A 16,177-nucleotide genomic window follows, 5' to 3' on the forward strand; every position below is an offset into this window, starting at 1 on the left:
AGCGAGAAAGTAAGGAGGAAGGAGATCACACAAGAATTATTTAACCAGGACAGGCAGCAATAATGTGGAAATAATTACTTATTACAAGTATACTATATTTACATGCAGTCTAAGAGCATTTGTATACATTTACTTGTCAGCAGCTAACATTAAAGACCCTTTGATGCATTTAAAAATATGAAGCTGTGGTAGAGATGTCACTGAACAAACTTATAGACCATCCTGGTCCCCCTCTGTACAGACTGAGCACTTATTACTCATGCAGCAGCTTCCTACAATGCATTATTTGTTCTGCTGACTTCACTTTTGTTGATTAAGTATTTAATATAGTTGGTTTTTTTAATACATTAATTTTTTAAATTTAGATTTATACTACTAACAAGGTATTTAAATGATGCTAAACTGGTACTAATGGGCCCAAAGTCTGCCAAGAAAATCCACCACCAGCCTGAACTGCTGATCCATGCTTTCATGTTGTTTACATCCAATTCTGACTTCAAGAGTTTAGACTCAATGTTTTTCCAGTCTTGTGTTCTTCTATTGTAAACTGCAGCCTCAGCTTCCCATTCTTAGCTGACAGGAGAGGCCACTGCGTGGTCTTCTGCTGCTGCTGAGATGCTCTGAGTACTTTGGCCGTGGCAAGAGGTTTGAGGTATTTGAATTACTTTTCTCCTCTTATGATCTAGAAGTCCATTTACACACCTGGGGTTACTAATTTTTATTAATTTTCACCCAGAGAACTGCAGCACAATGGATGTTTTCCCTTTCTTTGACCAACCTTTGTAAACCAGAGACGAGATTGCCAAAAAAAAAAAAAAAAATCCCAGAAGTTTCCAAAATACAAAACTAGCTATTTTGTAAGATTTCGCTTTTAGGCATTACTCTACTTACTAAAATAATTTATTTTAATTTGCTGTGTTTGACTTCATTTTAACTGCTGTAGCAAAAGCATATCCCAAATTTGGATGAATGAAATGCTTCATGTTATAAACACAGCTGTTATATACTGCCATCTAGTGATCTAAAGAGGAAATGCTGGTTAATGCTCACCTCTATAAACATTTTTAAAGACCAGTGTGTAAACCTGCCTGCCTCTATGCACATGTGTATATAGAGGCTGGCTTATTTAAAAACAAAAAAAAAAAAAATTACATGCCTCATCAAAAACAATTCTTTCTGATAAGTTTCTCTTTTGTTATTGTTTTTTCACTGTTTTGATGGATGAGTCATCACTAAGATATGTGTTTTATGTGTTATCTTTTTTAAACCGCAGATTTCTTATCTTTTGTGTTTCATTAAATATCAGAAATATTTCGTGGAGTTACAGTTGTGTTGAAAGAGTGCTGTGAAATGTAAACTATTCGTTGATTAGCGTGCATGTTTGATACTCACGCCACACTGATGAAGGCCGCGTTGCCGCCATAGAGGAAGGAGCGGTTGAGCACCTGCAGGACGAAGGTGAGGTACTGAAGAGGCAGGTATGGGGTGGAGGCACAAATGGAAAACAACAGGCACTGCAGGGCCGTCAGGAAGAGAGAAAGCACCGTCGCCCGCAGGTCCACCTCCTGCTCGCTCTCCCCTACAAACACAATAATGACTGAAGTGTGCATGTCGCTCTTTATGAATCTGCAGCCAGCCTGAGGGTCTCTCTTCAGATGAGACTGAAGATTAAAGTGGACAAATCTTGATATACTGTATGCAAGTTTCCTTTCTTCTCCCCTATCATTAGTCTGAAATAAAGTAAAACTTAAACAAAACTTCAAACAAGGTATAAAAAGACTAGTTTAAATAGCATGCACAAAAACTAAACCATGACAGCATTTCATGTAAACCCATCACTGAATGAATTCATGAAAATTATTCAATCCACACAGGAATGGGAGGTGTTGTCTTTTATTCTACATCAGTATTAGAGTCATGGTGTTACCTTCAGCTCGTGGTTTGCCCTTGTGTCTGTCCATAATGAGGCCGTTCCAGGGAGCACACAGCACGCCACATAGCTGGGTGATCGCAAAGGCATTGGTGTACTGACTCACTGCAGGGACACAAACAAAATGGATAAAAGGCAGAGTCCACCAAAATATGAGACATGATGGTTCAAAAGGCATCAAAAACATGGAGTTTTAGTTTGTAAATCACTGCACTTACTGTGTAAGATAAGCCAGTTTATTAATGAAGCAGAATTTAGACACTGATGCATTTTCAAAGTACCTAACGCATGTTGATTTAGTAAAATTACATTCAAGTGCTTAGAGCTGAGACTGAGTGATGTGGTGTTTGTGCGATTACCCAGTGAGGACTCTCCAGCTGTGAGCCTCTGCAGCATGGGGTTTAGGGTGCCAATGAACAGGTAATGCCTGAGCTGCATCACTGACAGCCAAAGCAGATGCCACATGAAGAACCTGGACAGCAAACAGTCACGGAAACTCTTCTCTGAGAGAGACGGGAGATCACAGAGATGAGGAAAGAAGGCAAAGAGATAGGTAAAAATCACAGTGGATAAGTGTACTGTGTATGATTGGTTCATTCTTTTTCTCTCCAAGTTGGGCACAGACCTTGCTTTGCAGATGCATCCTTGTTGAGCGGCACTTCCTCTACCTTCTGTGCATCTCCGTTTTCCGCCACCTCACCAATACGATTGTCCGATTTACCACAGGTTATCCTGAGGTCAAAGTCACAGCGGGGTTAACGGCACACAGAATGGACCGAGCGAGTTGTTTTACATTTACTTTATGAATTGAGTTTATTGGAATTTTAAATTATGCAGGATGTTTGCATGGAGATGGGGGGGGGAGGTAAAAGTTGAGCATTCAAAGCTTTTTCTTATTACAAACCTCATTCAGCCACTAACACAAATACACACAAGTCAGTTTTCCTATCTCTAAGTCCTTTAACATAGCATTCACTCTCAGACACATGCATCAATTTGGGGTTCAGTATATTTCTCAAGGATACTTTGGAGGTTTGGTGGTTTGATTCCTGGCACCTCTAGTCTGCATGTCAATAAGCAGACAAACGTTTCTACCTTTTGAGCTACAGGTGAGGAAAATTATGCACAATTATAAAATTTATGCTCCTATGATCAGTTTTAGACTTTGTGTTTATATTGGCGGGGACTCTAGTGCATTTAAAAAAAAAAAAAAAAAAAGAAAAAAAAGGCTGTCCTCATACTGAGGTTTAAATGTTCTGTTGATTTTAATACAACTGATGTCCTCATCATTGGGCCTTTGTCATCATTGGCTGTAAAGAGCTCTCTTACTCAGCTTACTGAGTAAGAGCTTTCTCAGTAAGCACTGGATGCATGTTTGATCTGTTTCCTATGAAAACAGGAACTCTCTATGAGGAAACTATTCTGACCACAGTGCTACACTGATTCCTCTTTTTGATTTAGCTATGGCACTCTCCTTTAGCACCAACTCTGCCCTCCTTGTCCACTCCAGGTTTTGTTCACTGGCAGCAACACAAACACAAGACAAACTAATCAAAGTAAAATTAAACTCATGCATGATCATTTCATGCATCTTCACTGCAGTTTTTATTTTAGCAACCACGCTGCAAGGTACATTTGGCACTTTCCAAACACATTAGTGCTATTGTAAATGTGAACTGACTGGTCCTTGCATAAAGCTCAAGCAGAAATGCACTACATAACATTTCTGATTCACCCAGTCACACTTTTTCTGCATCCAGGTGCTTTCTATCCAGCATTCCCACTGATTAAAACTGCGCATCCCTCCTCTCCTTATGGTCCTTTGTCATTTTAGAAAAAGGACACTTTGTACTTTAAGTGCAGACTCGTTTGAGACGTCTGCCGTGGATTCATACCCGTATGTGTAGTTATCCGGCAGCGGGTATGGAATCAATTTCCGAGGCAGCAAGAAGAAAGTCCTGAGCAGGTGAACGACGCTGCAGGCGGACAGAAACAGGAAGGAGGAGCGAAGAGCGATGCCACGTTCATGCAACAGCTGCAGGAAAAGAAGAGATGTAGTGGTGATCATTGCTACACGAGACAGCATCAATATATCCTGCTGATTCTTTTGTGTGTAAATGTTTCTCACCTTGATGACGAGGAAGAGTGCCGAGGAAGAATCAAAGGCCCCGTTATAAAGAGTGATGATGGTGGAGCGACGTGAGCCAAACAGGTTTCCTACCTTTAGGAAAATTGAATTAAATGTTATTGTGGGGGCTCTTTAAAATTCTTAGTTGATATTGGTCCCCTCTGCATTCATCTTTCTGTTGTCTATTGTAAGTTTCTGGACAAAAACACACATTGGGCATACCTAAAGTTTTTGCTATCACTGATAGATACAACTGAAGGCGATTACGTCTCTTGTACTGAGAGTTCCTGTGAACAGCGACCAAATGCAAATTCAATATTTATACCAAGTTTATCTATTTTCCCCACGAAGGGAGGGGAGAATAGATAAACTTGGCTCAGTTTTTCAGTTAGGAGTCAAGTGTGCACAGCTGAAGATTATTTTTAAGTTCTGTGCTATGGTAGATAACAGCTCGAGCCGACGTAATTTTAGTGAAAATCGCGTCAAAGTCAAACCAAATGTGAAAAATGCAGCTGCCTTACATCAGTGAGCTACAGCATAAACACCGATCCATCTCCTGAACCTTGAGACAGCTTAATGTTTGTCAGTTAGGTTTGGAGCTGAAAGTCTGCACTTCAAATGACACCAAAGTTGTTTGATTTAAAAATCCAGTGTACAGAGGCAAAACTACAAAACCTGTCACTGTCCAAACACTTGGCTGTAGGTCTTGCTCGAGGGGGAATGTAGAATGTGGTTCAAATTCATAAATCATCATGGCCTCCCCAAGAGGGATTTGTGCAAAAACAAAAAAAAGTGTGGTGAAGGTGGTTTCTGTGTTTTGGCTTTGTTGCAGTTTGCTGATAGCCTGAAGAAAGAGTGGAACGTCTTACATTCACAGAACACAGATCATAAAAGGTCACACAGTCGAACCTCTTTCTTCATACAGTGCTTTACTGACAAAGTGGGCCATAGATGAGTCAGTTAGCAAGTTATAATCATGTGTCTTTCCAGCTCTTTCTGGTGATCTACACACAGAGCTCACAAGCAAAAGCGCATTTCAGAAGTCGAGAGGTTTAAAGGTTTAAAATGTGACAGGTCTAAAAAGATTTTACTTTCCCAAACAGGAAAATGATCAAACCAACATTCTAGAAAAATATATAAGAGTTTTTTTTTTACAGAAATAGTCAAATGTATAATAAAATTTATTAAAACTGCCTAATGTTGCAGCAGTAATCTTAAACTGATCCAGTACCTGCATGTTGGTCATCAGAAATAAGATGCCACCCACAGCCAGGAGGGAGAGAGCTGGGAAGAGCAGGATGGCCAGAGCTAAAAAGGAGAAAGAAAAAACAAAAAACATAACAGCTGTAACAACATTTGTGTTCATGCTGATATTTATTTACTCTGATCTTTATTTGAGAACTCACCTGAAGTAGAAAAGGCCACCATCACTGTACCTATGGTGTAAAGAAATCTGCAATTGAAAAGTATCATTTGTTATTTGTGCCACACAATTTGCTAAAACAATTTGATGAATTCTTGATCATTAGTGTCCTAATAACTGTGCAGCACTTTGGCAAACTGGTTGTTTTGAGATGCGTTACATTAACACACCATCACTCACAACCAAGTAAATGTGCTTCTGGTGCTGTTTGGAGAGCTTTAATTTCCTTTTCTTGGCCTAAGCATCCTCATCTGCACTCGGTGCCTCTTCTACAACTACTAGCATTCCTTGGCTATTTATTTTCACCCCACCCTGTATAACTGGAAACATATGGATCTGTTCAGTGCCAGTCTGTTATTGTGGATTTAGATATTTGGGGCAGAACCCTGCAGAGGTATGTCTGGTGTTCCATTGCATGATTAACTTTGAGGAGGGATGAGAGCTTAGTGTTGGATTCTGAGCATCTGGAGGAGAAAAGAAAACCTTACTCTGTGATTAACAGTCTTTCCATTTTCTTGCCTTCCCCGCTAAATCTGACATTTGATTGAACTTTAAACGGCATCTCTGGCAGCAGAAGAAAATATTTCCTCTTACTCTACTTTCAAAACAATCTTTGGCTATCGCACATTAATGTGAGTTTTTGTTAGAAATCACGAGGAAACTAAAAGATCAGACAGAGATAGAAAAATAATGCTCATTTCGATTTAGGTCATGGGGTCAAATTCAGATATTAATATTTGTGACACTAGTCACCTAATTTGGACAGTTTTATTTACGTCCCTAACTTGTGAGAAGCTGAAATACTGTGGCTCCTCCAAGCCTCCAAATCTGCTGTCAGATCAGATATCCAAGTATTTCAGGAAATTCATGCATCCATCATTCTGTGGTAATCCGAGTTATGGGCCTGAAATTCCACATTTGCCGCGCAATAATTTCTGATATCTTTCCTAAAAGAAAATTCTCAAGTAGTTTTCTAGATAATGGAATTTGAAAGTGGACTCTCAAAAACAGATGCTATAAAAACGTCTAACCACCAACTTTAACTCTTGAAATTCAACATGACAGTAAGGACCAGAAGTTTTGCAAAAGTCCTATTACAGAGTAGATCCTTCCTCTGGAATTGTCAGGAAAATCTGGGATAACATTTTAGTCAAAATATGCCTGTTTATCTAAAAAACAGACGACCTTTGCAGTTAGGAGGGGTTTTTTAAAGTCCATTTTATTTGTGGGCAGGATATATTAGAATTACCTGCAGAATTTCAATAAACCATCATCACATCTCGAGGAAAAACTAATTAAAAGTTGCACTGTGCAGTTGTTGCTCAAAAGTTATGACATCTTATTGGTGCTCTTTAATAGTTTACCACTTCATTTCTCTTAACATGATTGTTGGGCTTTTAGTGCCACATACGAGTACATTTTTCATATGAATGTTCTTGATTAGAATTATTCATTGACTATTTAAGGTGCTGGACTTACATTCCGTAGAGCCGAGTCACTGTAGTACCAAACCGATCAAAAAGGAAACCATTCGGCAGCGTCAGAAAGTTGTTCATAAAAGACGCAATGGTAAAAATAAGCGAGAACTGTTCATCCTGTCCGGCGCAATCTGCAGAAACAAAAGTTAGAAAAGACAGAAGAAACAGGTGATTGATTAATTTCCATCCTTCAGCCATTTTCAAGTTTATTTTGTTGCTCAAAGTTGTGAAGGTGAGAACATCACACTGACCTAAAATGTGTGTTCCATTGACTCCTGTGCCGTTGACACACAGAGAGCTGAAGTAGCCTTCTTCCTTGAGGACAAACACAAGAGAAGCCCAACCAAACACAGCTCCAGCGAAACACAGGCACTCCACCAGACCTGTGGTGAAGGTGAGGCAGCGCTGCACCGATAAACCGCTCCCAGACCCTGGCATGGTCGCACAGGCTCAGCTCACACTCACAAGTACGTCACAAACTTGTACACATTCAGAGGGGGCTTCACTCACAGCACCTGCTAAAAGAACCAAACCAAAACACTGCATTTTATTCTTATGTTTAAAGAAAAATAAGAATGATGTGACCATATAACAGCAGTCATTTATTTTGTCTAGCAGTCATGGTTCGTTTCCATTTCAGGCCTGTTGCTGCATGCCAAGCTCTTCCTTAACCCACCTTCCCTGTTTCTCCATCCCTTCCAAATTGAAAGGGAAAGACTACAAGAAATCTACTACAAGAAAATGAAAAAACCCAAAACAGAACGCCTTAAATCAAAACCTTTTCAGCTGCGTAAGAGCTGTAACTGAAAACATCTGGACATAAAATGCCCTGCTCAAGTTTAGGTCACACCTCCAGAGACACATATTGCATGAATTCATAGGTTACACAAAAAGAAGTTATTCTTACTAAGATTAACCTGGTGTTGCCACAAAGAGGAAGTATTCCACATAAACAAAACGCTCTGCTGTTCAGTTACAATGATTTCCAGTTCATTACCGTCTTGTACTCGCAGTTCAGCCTCCAAGCGTCTCTACAAATGCTCTTAAACCACAAGCTTGAGCCTCTCGCGCTTGCTTTATATAGAACAGTTCTTCCTTCCTCTTCCTCATCAGTTCCCTCCCTCCGGTTTTTTCTCCTCTCTGCTCTATAGGAGAGAAAATATTCTTCGCGGTGCTAGTGGCTAAAGAAAACAAACACTTGCGCACGTATAGCCGGCCAGATAGCAGAGCCACATACACTGTGGGAGAAAGGACAGATGTGGATGCTGGGAGGCTAAGACAGTTTAGCCAAAAGATCATGTGACTCAGACAGGGGAGGGGGAAAAAAAACAAAAAACAAAAAAAAACGTGAGTGCCGTGTGGAACCCTCTTTGTCACAGCTGGTGCACGTGGAAAAAAAAAAAGAAAAAAAATGGATGTGTGATAGGTTTTCTCTCCCTGACAGGCTGTAAAAAGGATGCTGCAGTAACTCATGACTCTCCACGGTGCTCCAGGCTGATGAGAAAATGCATAATTAGCCCCTCACTAAAATTAAAAGGAGAGGGTTAAAATAAGGCTTCTACATAAGGGATTAACTTTGCATGCAACTCCCCCCCCACAAAAAACGTCATCCAACAAGAACGCAAAGTCAAGTGGTGACACTGAGGGGGAAGAGAAAAAAAAAAAAAAAGCACGGATAGTCAGAACAGAAAGATTTCACTACTCTAATAACTTGTTACAATGGAGTGAAATGAGTCAAGAGTAAAGTGCCTGCAGTGTTTGATTCTGTCTTACTCATTAAACGAAGAGTCAAAGAAAGCTGCACACCACACTGAAAGATTCCAGGCCAAAAGCCTCTGCTATGTTCGTAGATGGCCCTCAGTTTGAATTCAGGGTACAGACACCTCTACTTTTAAGATTAGGCTTAAAAAGTTCCTTTTCCCACTCACCAAAGTGAGTGGGAAAAGGAACTTTCCCACTCACTCAGAGATGAATTCCCAGTCATTCATCTCTGGCTCTCTTCCACAGCCTGTCTTTTATCCAGTCTTCCTCCCTTACACCCAACTGGTCGCGGCAGATGACTTCCCCTCCACTAGCCAGGTTTCTTCCTGTTAAGAGGGAGTTTTTCCTTCTTACTGTCGCCAAGTGCATCCTCGTTGGGTCATCCGATTATTGAGGTTTTCTCTGTAGTTTTATAGAAACTACTGTTCTTCTATATAAATAAAATAGAATTAAGTTGATACTAGTGACAGATGGAAGGCTATTGGCAGACTTAAAAACCCATCTTCAGCTTGTCTAGTTTCTAAAGATTGCACACCACGTTGAAATATTCCAGGGTTTTGGCTAATAGCACTTTGGGAATCATCCTGTTAGGTCAAAATACTATTTTTTGTCTATCAACCTGTTCTCTTTGGCACTTTTTATAAATTATAAAGATAGTAACACAATGTATTTCAATTTCTAACAGCCAGTTCCAAAAACAAAGTACTTAAAGCTACAATTTAAAGCTGGTTCATGCCAAGTTGTCCGTTATGTGTAAGCAACACTGCTTCATCCCTTGAGAAACCATAAATATTACAAACTTGCTTATTTAGTATCCCTTGCTCGGATTTGCATTTTCCCCTTTTAGGAAGACAACATGGGAAAAACCTGTAAAACTTGCCTGACCCACTCACTCACCTGAATAAGACGTGCCCAGTCCTGTAAAGCAGCGTTCCCCAATCCCCGGACCACGTGAAACGTTTGGTACCGGGCCGCGAGAGTTGAGACTCGAGTGTGAAATGTATGGTTTTCAGGGTTTTTATCGGTTTTCAGCGTTATTTTGTTATTGTTTTTTGTCATTAACTCAGTTTTCCTGGGTTTTTCCCGTGTGTTATGAATAGATCTTTTTTCCGGTACCGGTACTAGTTTTATTTTGTTGTATTTATCCGCGACACTTTAAAGGCCAGTCCGTGAAAATATTGTCGGGATAAACGGTTCCGTGGCGCAAAAAAAAGGTTGGGGACCGCTGCTGTAAAGGACTATTCAAAGATTCTGACCAAGTTCAGGTTTGTTGGAGTTCTTTCTGTCTCACATAATTCTGTTCATTACATCCAAATATTCCACAGTGCTCGATTCCTCAGTGTGAACTCTGGCACAAAGCATATGCGAGTGGACCACATTGCACGGTCAAAAATTAAGTGTCACGCTCCTTTCAAATCAGAAGTGCTTTCGTCCAACAGCGTGCCATTTTGCAGATATTCCGGCTTACTGCAAAAGGCAGTCATAAAACACCAGAAAACAAACATTAATACACATCCCAGTTTTTGTACAGTATCCTTAGTATCAGGGGAGCAGTGGTTACCACCATTGCCTCACAGCAAGACAGTTCTGGATTTCGATCCAGCTGCTGCTCGTAAGCTTTAAAAAAAAAAAAAAAATTATATTGCTGGTAGTTCTAAATTGGTAAATGAGCCTTAGCCCTGTGATTAGAGCGGTGTACCCCGACTCTTGCCCTGTGCTAGAGATATGTTCCATTCACCCTGCAACCCTGAATTAGACAAGCTGAACATAATGGCTAGATTGATATCCTTCACCTATTAAATAATTCATCTTCTACAGTGAAGGTGAACCTTCAAAATATGTGGTTGGTTTCTAACACATGAGACAAAATTCCATATTATAGCTTCTTGTTTTTAGCATCCAAATATTCTTTAGGTCCCTCTATCAAAAAGGTTTGCATGATCAAAGTTCAAAAAACACACCACTGGAACAAGTTCTGTAACATCCATTCATTCTCTGCACTCACCTAAATCCCTCATACAGTTTGAGGTTTCACAGCCTTGTTACGACTTTAAAGCTAATGTGCAGTTATAAGAGATAACTAGCTTACCTGATTATTTTGATTCAACCATTTTTCGACACAACACTGAGTTTTATAGAAATTGCACTAATCACTCTTTCTCTGTTGCTGGCATTAAACTTCGACTGCTCCAGGTCTTCGTGGTTACTCAAAGCAGGTGGCTGAGTTGTTTGAAATACAGAGGCTAATGGACCAAACCATTTGTTGTGATACCTGTGGGGTTCATGGATTTTCTTTGTGGTGAGTTTAGTTGTTATCCCTGTGATTTTTCCCCTTTGCATCCATAATGGTTTGCTCCACTACTCTAGGTTCATGGTGCTCTCTTTGTTAAAGTGAGGTTTTGTAAGCAGTAATTTATGAGCAGTGCTTATTTAGTTCGCCCTATTTATTTGCTAAATTTATATGTCTTGCATTAAATATTATTTTTAATGCTTTTATTTGATTTTGATTGAAATGAAACCCACTTTTTCAACAGCACAGCTTTGCCTGCTTGGTCCCCTACAGTCACTGAGACAGCCTGCACTCAGACTCCAGAGATTATTGATTATAACCAGATGGTGATTGATTTTCTGTCAGTTTTCTTTAGTTTGAGGTTGTTGGGAAGGATGGAAAATGGCGACAGTGACATTACAGCAAACAAATAAAGTAATTTAATTTTACCAACATGTGATTTGTTTGTATTTGCATTTTTGGGTGTGGGATGCCAGGATGTCACTGTTGCTAAAGCAAACGAGAAAACGCAGCACATATTGTTGTGTGATCTATGTCAGTTACAAAACAAACTGTTTAAAGTCATTCTTATTACCTTATTGTTTTTGTATCAATGGGTTTCTGCTGCTACAGCAAGTTAAAGAGGGTGTTATGAGAGGGCAGAGATGTAAATGGAAGTATTACTATAAAAACACATATATATCATCATCACTACTCATCACAAGACACAGCTCACACACTCATGGCTTGACACACAACAAGCTTGAGCACACTTCCTGAAACCAAAGCTTTCTATGTGCATGCAAGTGGAGCTATTGCCTCACTGGAAAGATGACCAAAGGTCTTAAAGCACATGACCTCTTTCTGGTCACAGTCCAGAGTCACTGTTTAATGTCCCGGTAGTCAAAGTGGACTCCAACTCTAATGGTGACCCTAGGTGACATGATACGGAGGAAGTGAGTGTAACAAGTAAAGAATGATGTGCCAGCGTACATTTTATTCGCTCGAAGGATGATGATGCAGAACGAGAACAAGGGCACATTTCCGTTGACTTTCACATTTCTCTTCTGCCGCTGTGGCTCAAACCTCACCAATGAGAGACAGATCAAGTTTCTACCTCTACCTCACAAATGATTAAGGGAGGACAAACACCACAGTTACCATTGTTTGGCATGAATCCCAGTCATATCCATGACACACAAACTAAATGTATTTGGTGCGTACCTTTTCTCCTAGGCCCTCCATTATATGCTGGCTCACTGCAACCACAATTCAAAGCAGCTGACAGCTGGTATGCTGTGTCCAGTGTCCAGCCTTTTATTGACCCATCCCAGCATTTTGAGACATGCTACATGAGCTAATATAGTGCTGTGCAAAGTTCTTGAGCCAACGCTCATTTCTTTATAATTTAAGCCAGAATTTCTCGTAATTGTTTAAATTAGTCTTGAATAATAGTTTCCAGGGCTTTCTGGACGTTCTTCTTTGAACATTTGCTGCTTTATCGCTCATTTTCAGTCCAGTCTAGTCCATGAAATCTTTGTTAAGCCACTTAATACTGACCTATGAGTCAACTAGGGCCTATATAAAAATGCACCTAACTCAAGTGATGAAACATTGTTGCAACTACACATAACAGACCTTTTAGTAAAGAACCAATTTTAAATTAGATATTAAGGCACTTTGTTACAAGCAGCCTGATGAAAAACAGATACTTTGTTCCAATTCCTTTAGTCAAATCTACTGTATGAGGAATGCCAAAGGGAACACAGTTTGATGCGCATAAAATAGTAATCAGAAATGGTCTCAGTGGAGGAGCAGCTGTCACAGAGCCATTTTTAAATAAGGGAAATGTCGAAAAAAGGATGAGGTATGCCAAATTACACAAGAACTGGACTGAAAATCAGCAAAAGGTCTTGAGGAGTGATGAAATTTTATTATTTAGTTATGGATGGGTCTAAGTTCACCCAGTAAAGTCACTGTGGCCCTTCAGCTGAAGTCTACTGATACGCATTAACACTAAGTTACAATAATTAATACAATTTGGTAATGAAAAACGTAAACATCCATATTGCTGACAAAAGTGAGCTCAGTTATAATTATTCAGTTAAAAGTAGTTTAGTGCTTCTGCAACAGTCGTGGTAACTAGCATGGCTGACACTGGGGATGACACTGGGCGGGCAGGCCTATGCAGGTCAGATTCATGCCTCTGAGAAACTACAAAGAGGTCATTCTTCAGCTTGTGCAGCTATTTTAATGCACGAAGAAACAAGAAAATTGCAAAAGAAATCAAATGGAAATGTGAAATGTAATGTTTGTGGTGAGTTTGCTGTATTTGTCTTAATTTAAACATTTGATAGTTCTTCTATATTCTAATGTGAATAAAATGTAGGTTTATGAGATTTGGGAATCATTGCGATATGTTTTTATTTCAATTTCACACAACGTCCCAACTATTTCTGAATAGGGGTTGTAAATCAGCAATCATCCAAACTTTGAGAACCAGTGAATTAATAATAGCATTATGGTGCCCAAAAATGTCCAACTGTTTTATTCAGGTGATGTGAACCGAAAGAGTGGAAAGAAATAGGTTATGTTTGACAATCACTTAACAAAATTCCACATCCTGGTGGGAAAATTCAAACAACAGCTCAGGAATATAAATATCAAGAAGCTACTTTCAGCCACTCCGCATGTTTTAAAAGGCGTGACCTTACAAAGAATTTTTCACTTTTGATCCACCACCTAATGCAACCAAAATGGATTTGTATTTCCTCCAAACTGCACTTGTTAGGCAAATATCTAAACCACTAAACTGTACGCCACACCAGAATGATAAAAACTTAAAACTTGGAATAACTTTAGACAACAAAAGCACATAAACATTTGTAAACTGTGCTCTTCTTAAAAACAGCCAGAGTTCACAGGACAGTATAACAGGCTGGCACTCGATTGGCAATAAAAATATTAAATAGCATCAAAAAATAAACACATGGTAATCTTAACAAAACTCTGACTCCTGGCCATGTGCGCTCGACTGACTGCCAGCTAAGTTAATGTTAACTGGCAAAGTAAACAAAAGAAACAATGTTGTGCGACCAGAAGTTATGTTATTCAAGTGTCACTCCCCAAAAGTTAAGGCAGCAGCATTTAATTATTTTGCATTATATTTATTCATTATTATCTGCTCCACTCACCACTGTCTGCTCTAGCGTTTTTCTCCTCTTCCTCTTTTTCACTCACAGAACTTTAAATCCTCAAATTTTTCACTCATTGGTTTTTGTTGTTGTCTTTTGGTTTGTTTAAACAGGATCATGCACATCGCAAAACGTGAGTGACTGGAGTCAGGTGGGGGCCTCATAGGGAGTCAAGGTCTCTCCTACTGTCACTGCAAACTTTGACCAACACCCACCAATCAACAACTTTACAGGTATTGATGAATGGATTTTCTTACAGTTTTTGTTGTAAGCTAGGCTACAACAAAGCTAGATTTTCATCTGAGTCTGCAAAAAAAAAAAAAAGACAGGGATGCATTTCACTATAAGATCAGATCACCAAAGAGGACTTTGGTAATAATGTGCTTCATAAAAGTGATGCTGGAGCTTTTTGGGTGTATCTGGAAGCTTAGAAATTTGTCTGATTATGAATCGAACCAGGTGCAGGTGTCATTATGGTTGCCTTTAGGGTTATGGGCTTTAGGAAAAGTAAATGAGTGTTCTGATATGAAAACACATGCATCTATATGATTATTCATGTGATTGGACATAAACATACATACATGCATAAATCAGTATTTTAGTGCGAGTCTTCTGCAGAAAATGACTGTGATCAATCCTCAGAAGTGATGGAAATCTGTGTGTGTGTGCTGTATTGCATAACGGGCAGTCAGACACACTCTTCATTCGTGCCAGTCTGATAAGTGCCAACATCAGCAAACCGTTGGACAGGAAATTGTCACATGTCATCGAATTTATATTTCTTTAAAATTCGATCCCCAAATAGAGAAACCACGGGACATCACACTCACTACTTCCTCTTTCTGAAAACGTTTAGGTAAAAGAAAAAGTTAGTGCCACATGTGACTTATGAGATTAGCTGGTGACAAAAATTCTAAACATAGGATTTTGTCACAAGATTTACAGTTTTATTCTTTAGCTTATGTGTACTGTTCAAAAATGCTGGCGAGTTTTGGCTTGCACAGTGTGCGGCTGTCAGGTTGGATGAGGAAGCTCCTCAACTGAACAGGTGTGACGTTTGTTTGTGACTTCTGAAACCTGAAGTTTGGCATTTTGCCTGCCACCAGGATGTTTTTAAGAACCATCAGTCACGAGTTAGGGGGTGGACCTGACTGTTGATGTGGCGGCAACTTCTCAATAACAAGTGAGCTCGAACCTAAAGCACAATCTTCTTTATTGTCTACTGTGCTGTAAACAAAATGATGATCATGTTGTAGTAAATAAGACTTAAAACTATCGACTGAAGCCATAACCAATCAGGAAAGTATCTACTGAGTTCGTAAATCAAGTGAGCAGCAGGGTAATGTTGTCATAGACTCCTGCACAGTTGAAACAGCTTCACTTTTTCACACCAAGAGACCAAATCTTTGTTATTGCATACGAAGGGAGTCAAAATTGAAGTGAATGAGAGTACCTATGACTGAATGTGAAGGTTCATTGGTATGAATGAATCAATGACCATGTGACCTTTGGCAAACGGACAAACACAGACCTAGTTAATGTTTAAAAGTTAAAGAACAGGCGTTTTTAACTCTTTCCCCCATAAAGATGACATCTGACAACTTTCCCCGCCCACCCTTAATGATGAATTTTCACACTTCAGTATAAATCACTAAAGATGAAAGATTTGAGTTTCTCTCTAAATAACAATCTGTTTACTGACAACAAAGCATTCATATATGCATAATTAATGATAATCATTTTTCGTTTAACTCGGTGGACATATCTGAACACCAAGAAAACCCTTCCACACACATGATCGATGATGTAGTTGATGCATAAAAATGCAGTTACTTGAAGTTTATAGGACGGTAAAGAATCTTCTAATTTCATTTTTTAAAATTCCTTTTAAGACCACAACCACATTCTTCAGATAAACGTTCAAAAATAAAGAGAGGGAGCTGTGGATTTTGTCCCAATCAATAATACTGATATAGACTTGGACACAGATATCT

General features: G+C 39.4%; 1 protein-coding gene across 1 annotated transcript; it reads right to left on the minus strand.

The window, feature by feature from the left end:
* Window positions 1–1,388: 1,388 nt before the first annotated feature.
* On the minus strand, window positions 1,389–10,961 carry LOC102192751 (solute carrier family 43 member 3). Its single transcript, XM_013916189.1, has 11 exons — window positions 10,810–10,961; window positions 7,211–7,477; window positions 6,961–7,090; window positions 5,465–5,511; window positions 5,290–5,366; window positions 4,059–4,151; window positions 3,826–3,965; window positions 2,556–2,662; window positions 2,290–2,433; window positions 1,928–2,035; window positions 1,389–1,579 (listed from the first exon to the last, which is right to left on the minus strand). The coding sequence occupies exons 2-11, from the start codon at window positions 7,395–7,397 to the stop codon at window positions 1,389–1,391; spliced, it is 1,224 nt and encodes a 407-aa protein (XP_013771643.1). The 5' UTR covers window positions 7,398–7,477; window positions 10,810–10,961.
* Between the last annotated feature and the right edge of the window lie 5,216 nt (window positions 10,962–16,177).

Source organism: Pundamilia nyererei, unplaced genomic scaffold, assembly GCF_000239375.1.
Source record: "Pundamilia nyererei isolate P.nyererei 1_Seehausen unplaced genomic scaffold, PunNye1.0 scaffold00008, whole genome shotgun sequence".
NCBI classification, from domain to species: Eukaryota; Metazoa; Chordata; class Actinopteri; order Cichliformes; family Cichlidae; genus Pundamilia; species Pundamilia nyererei.

What these genes read in the sequence shown, in the direction of transcription:
- LOC102192751 (XM_013916189.1), bottom strand. Translation starts at nt 7,397, where the DNA reads ATGCCAGGGTCTGGGAGCGGTTTATCGGTGCAGCGCTGCCTCACCTTC. An exon ending in CCGGATAACTACACATACGG is followed by an intron (nt 2,663 to 3,825) that starts GTATGAATCCAC and finishes CTTTGACCTCAG; the next exon opens with GATAACCTGTGGTAAATCGG. An exon ending in AGCTGGAGAGTCCTCACTGG is followed by an intron (nt 2,036 to 2,289) that starts GTAATCGCACAA and finishes GTGTCCCTGCAG; the next exon opens with TGAGTCAGTACACCAATGCC.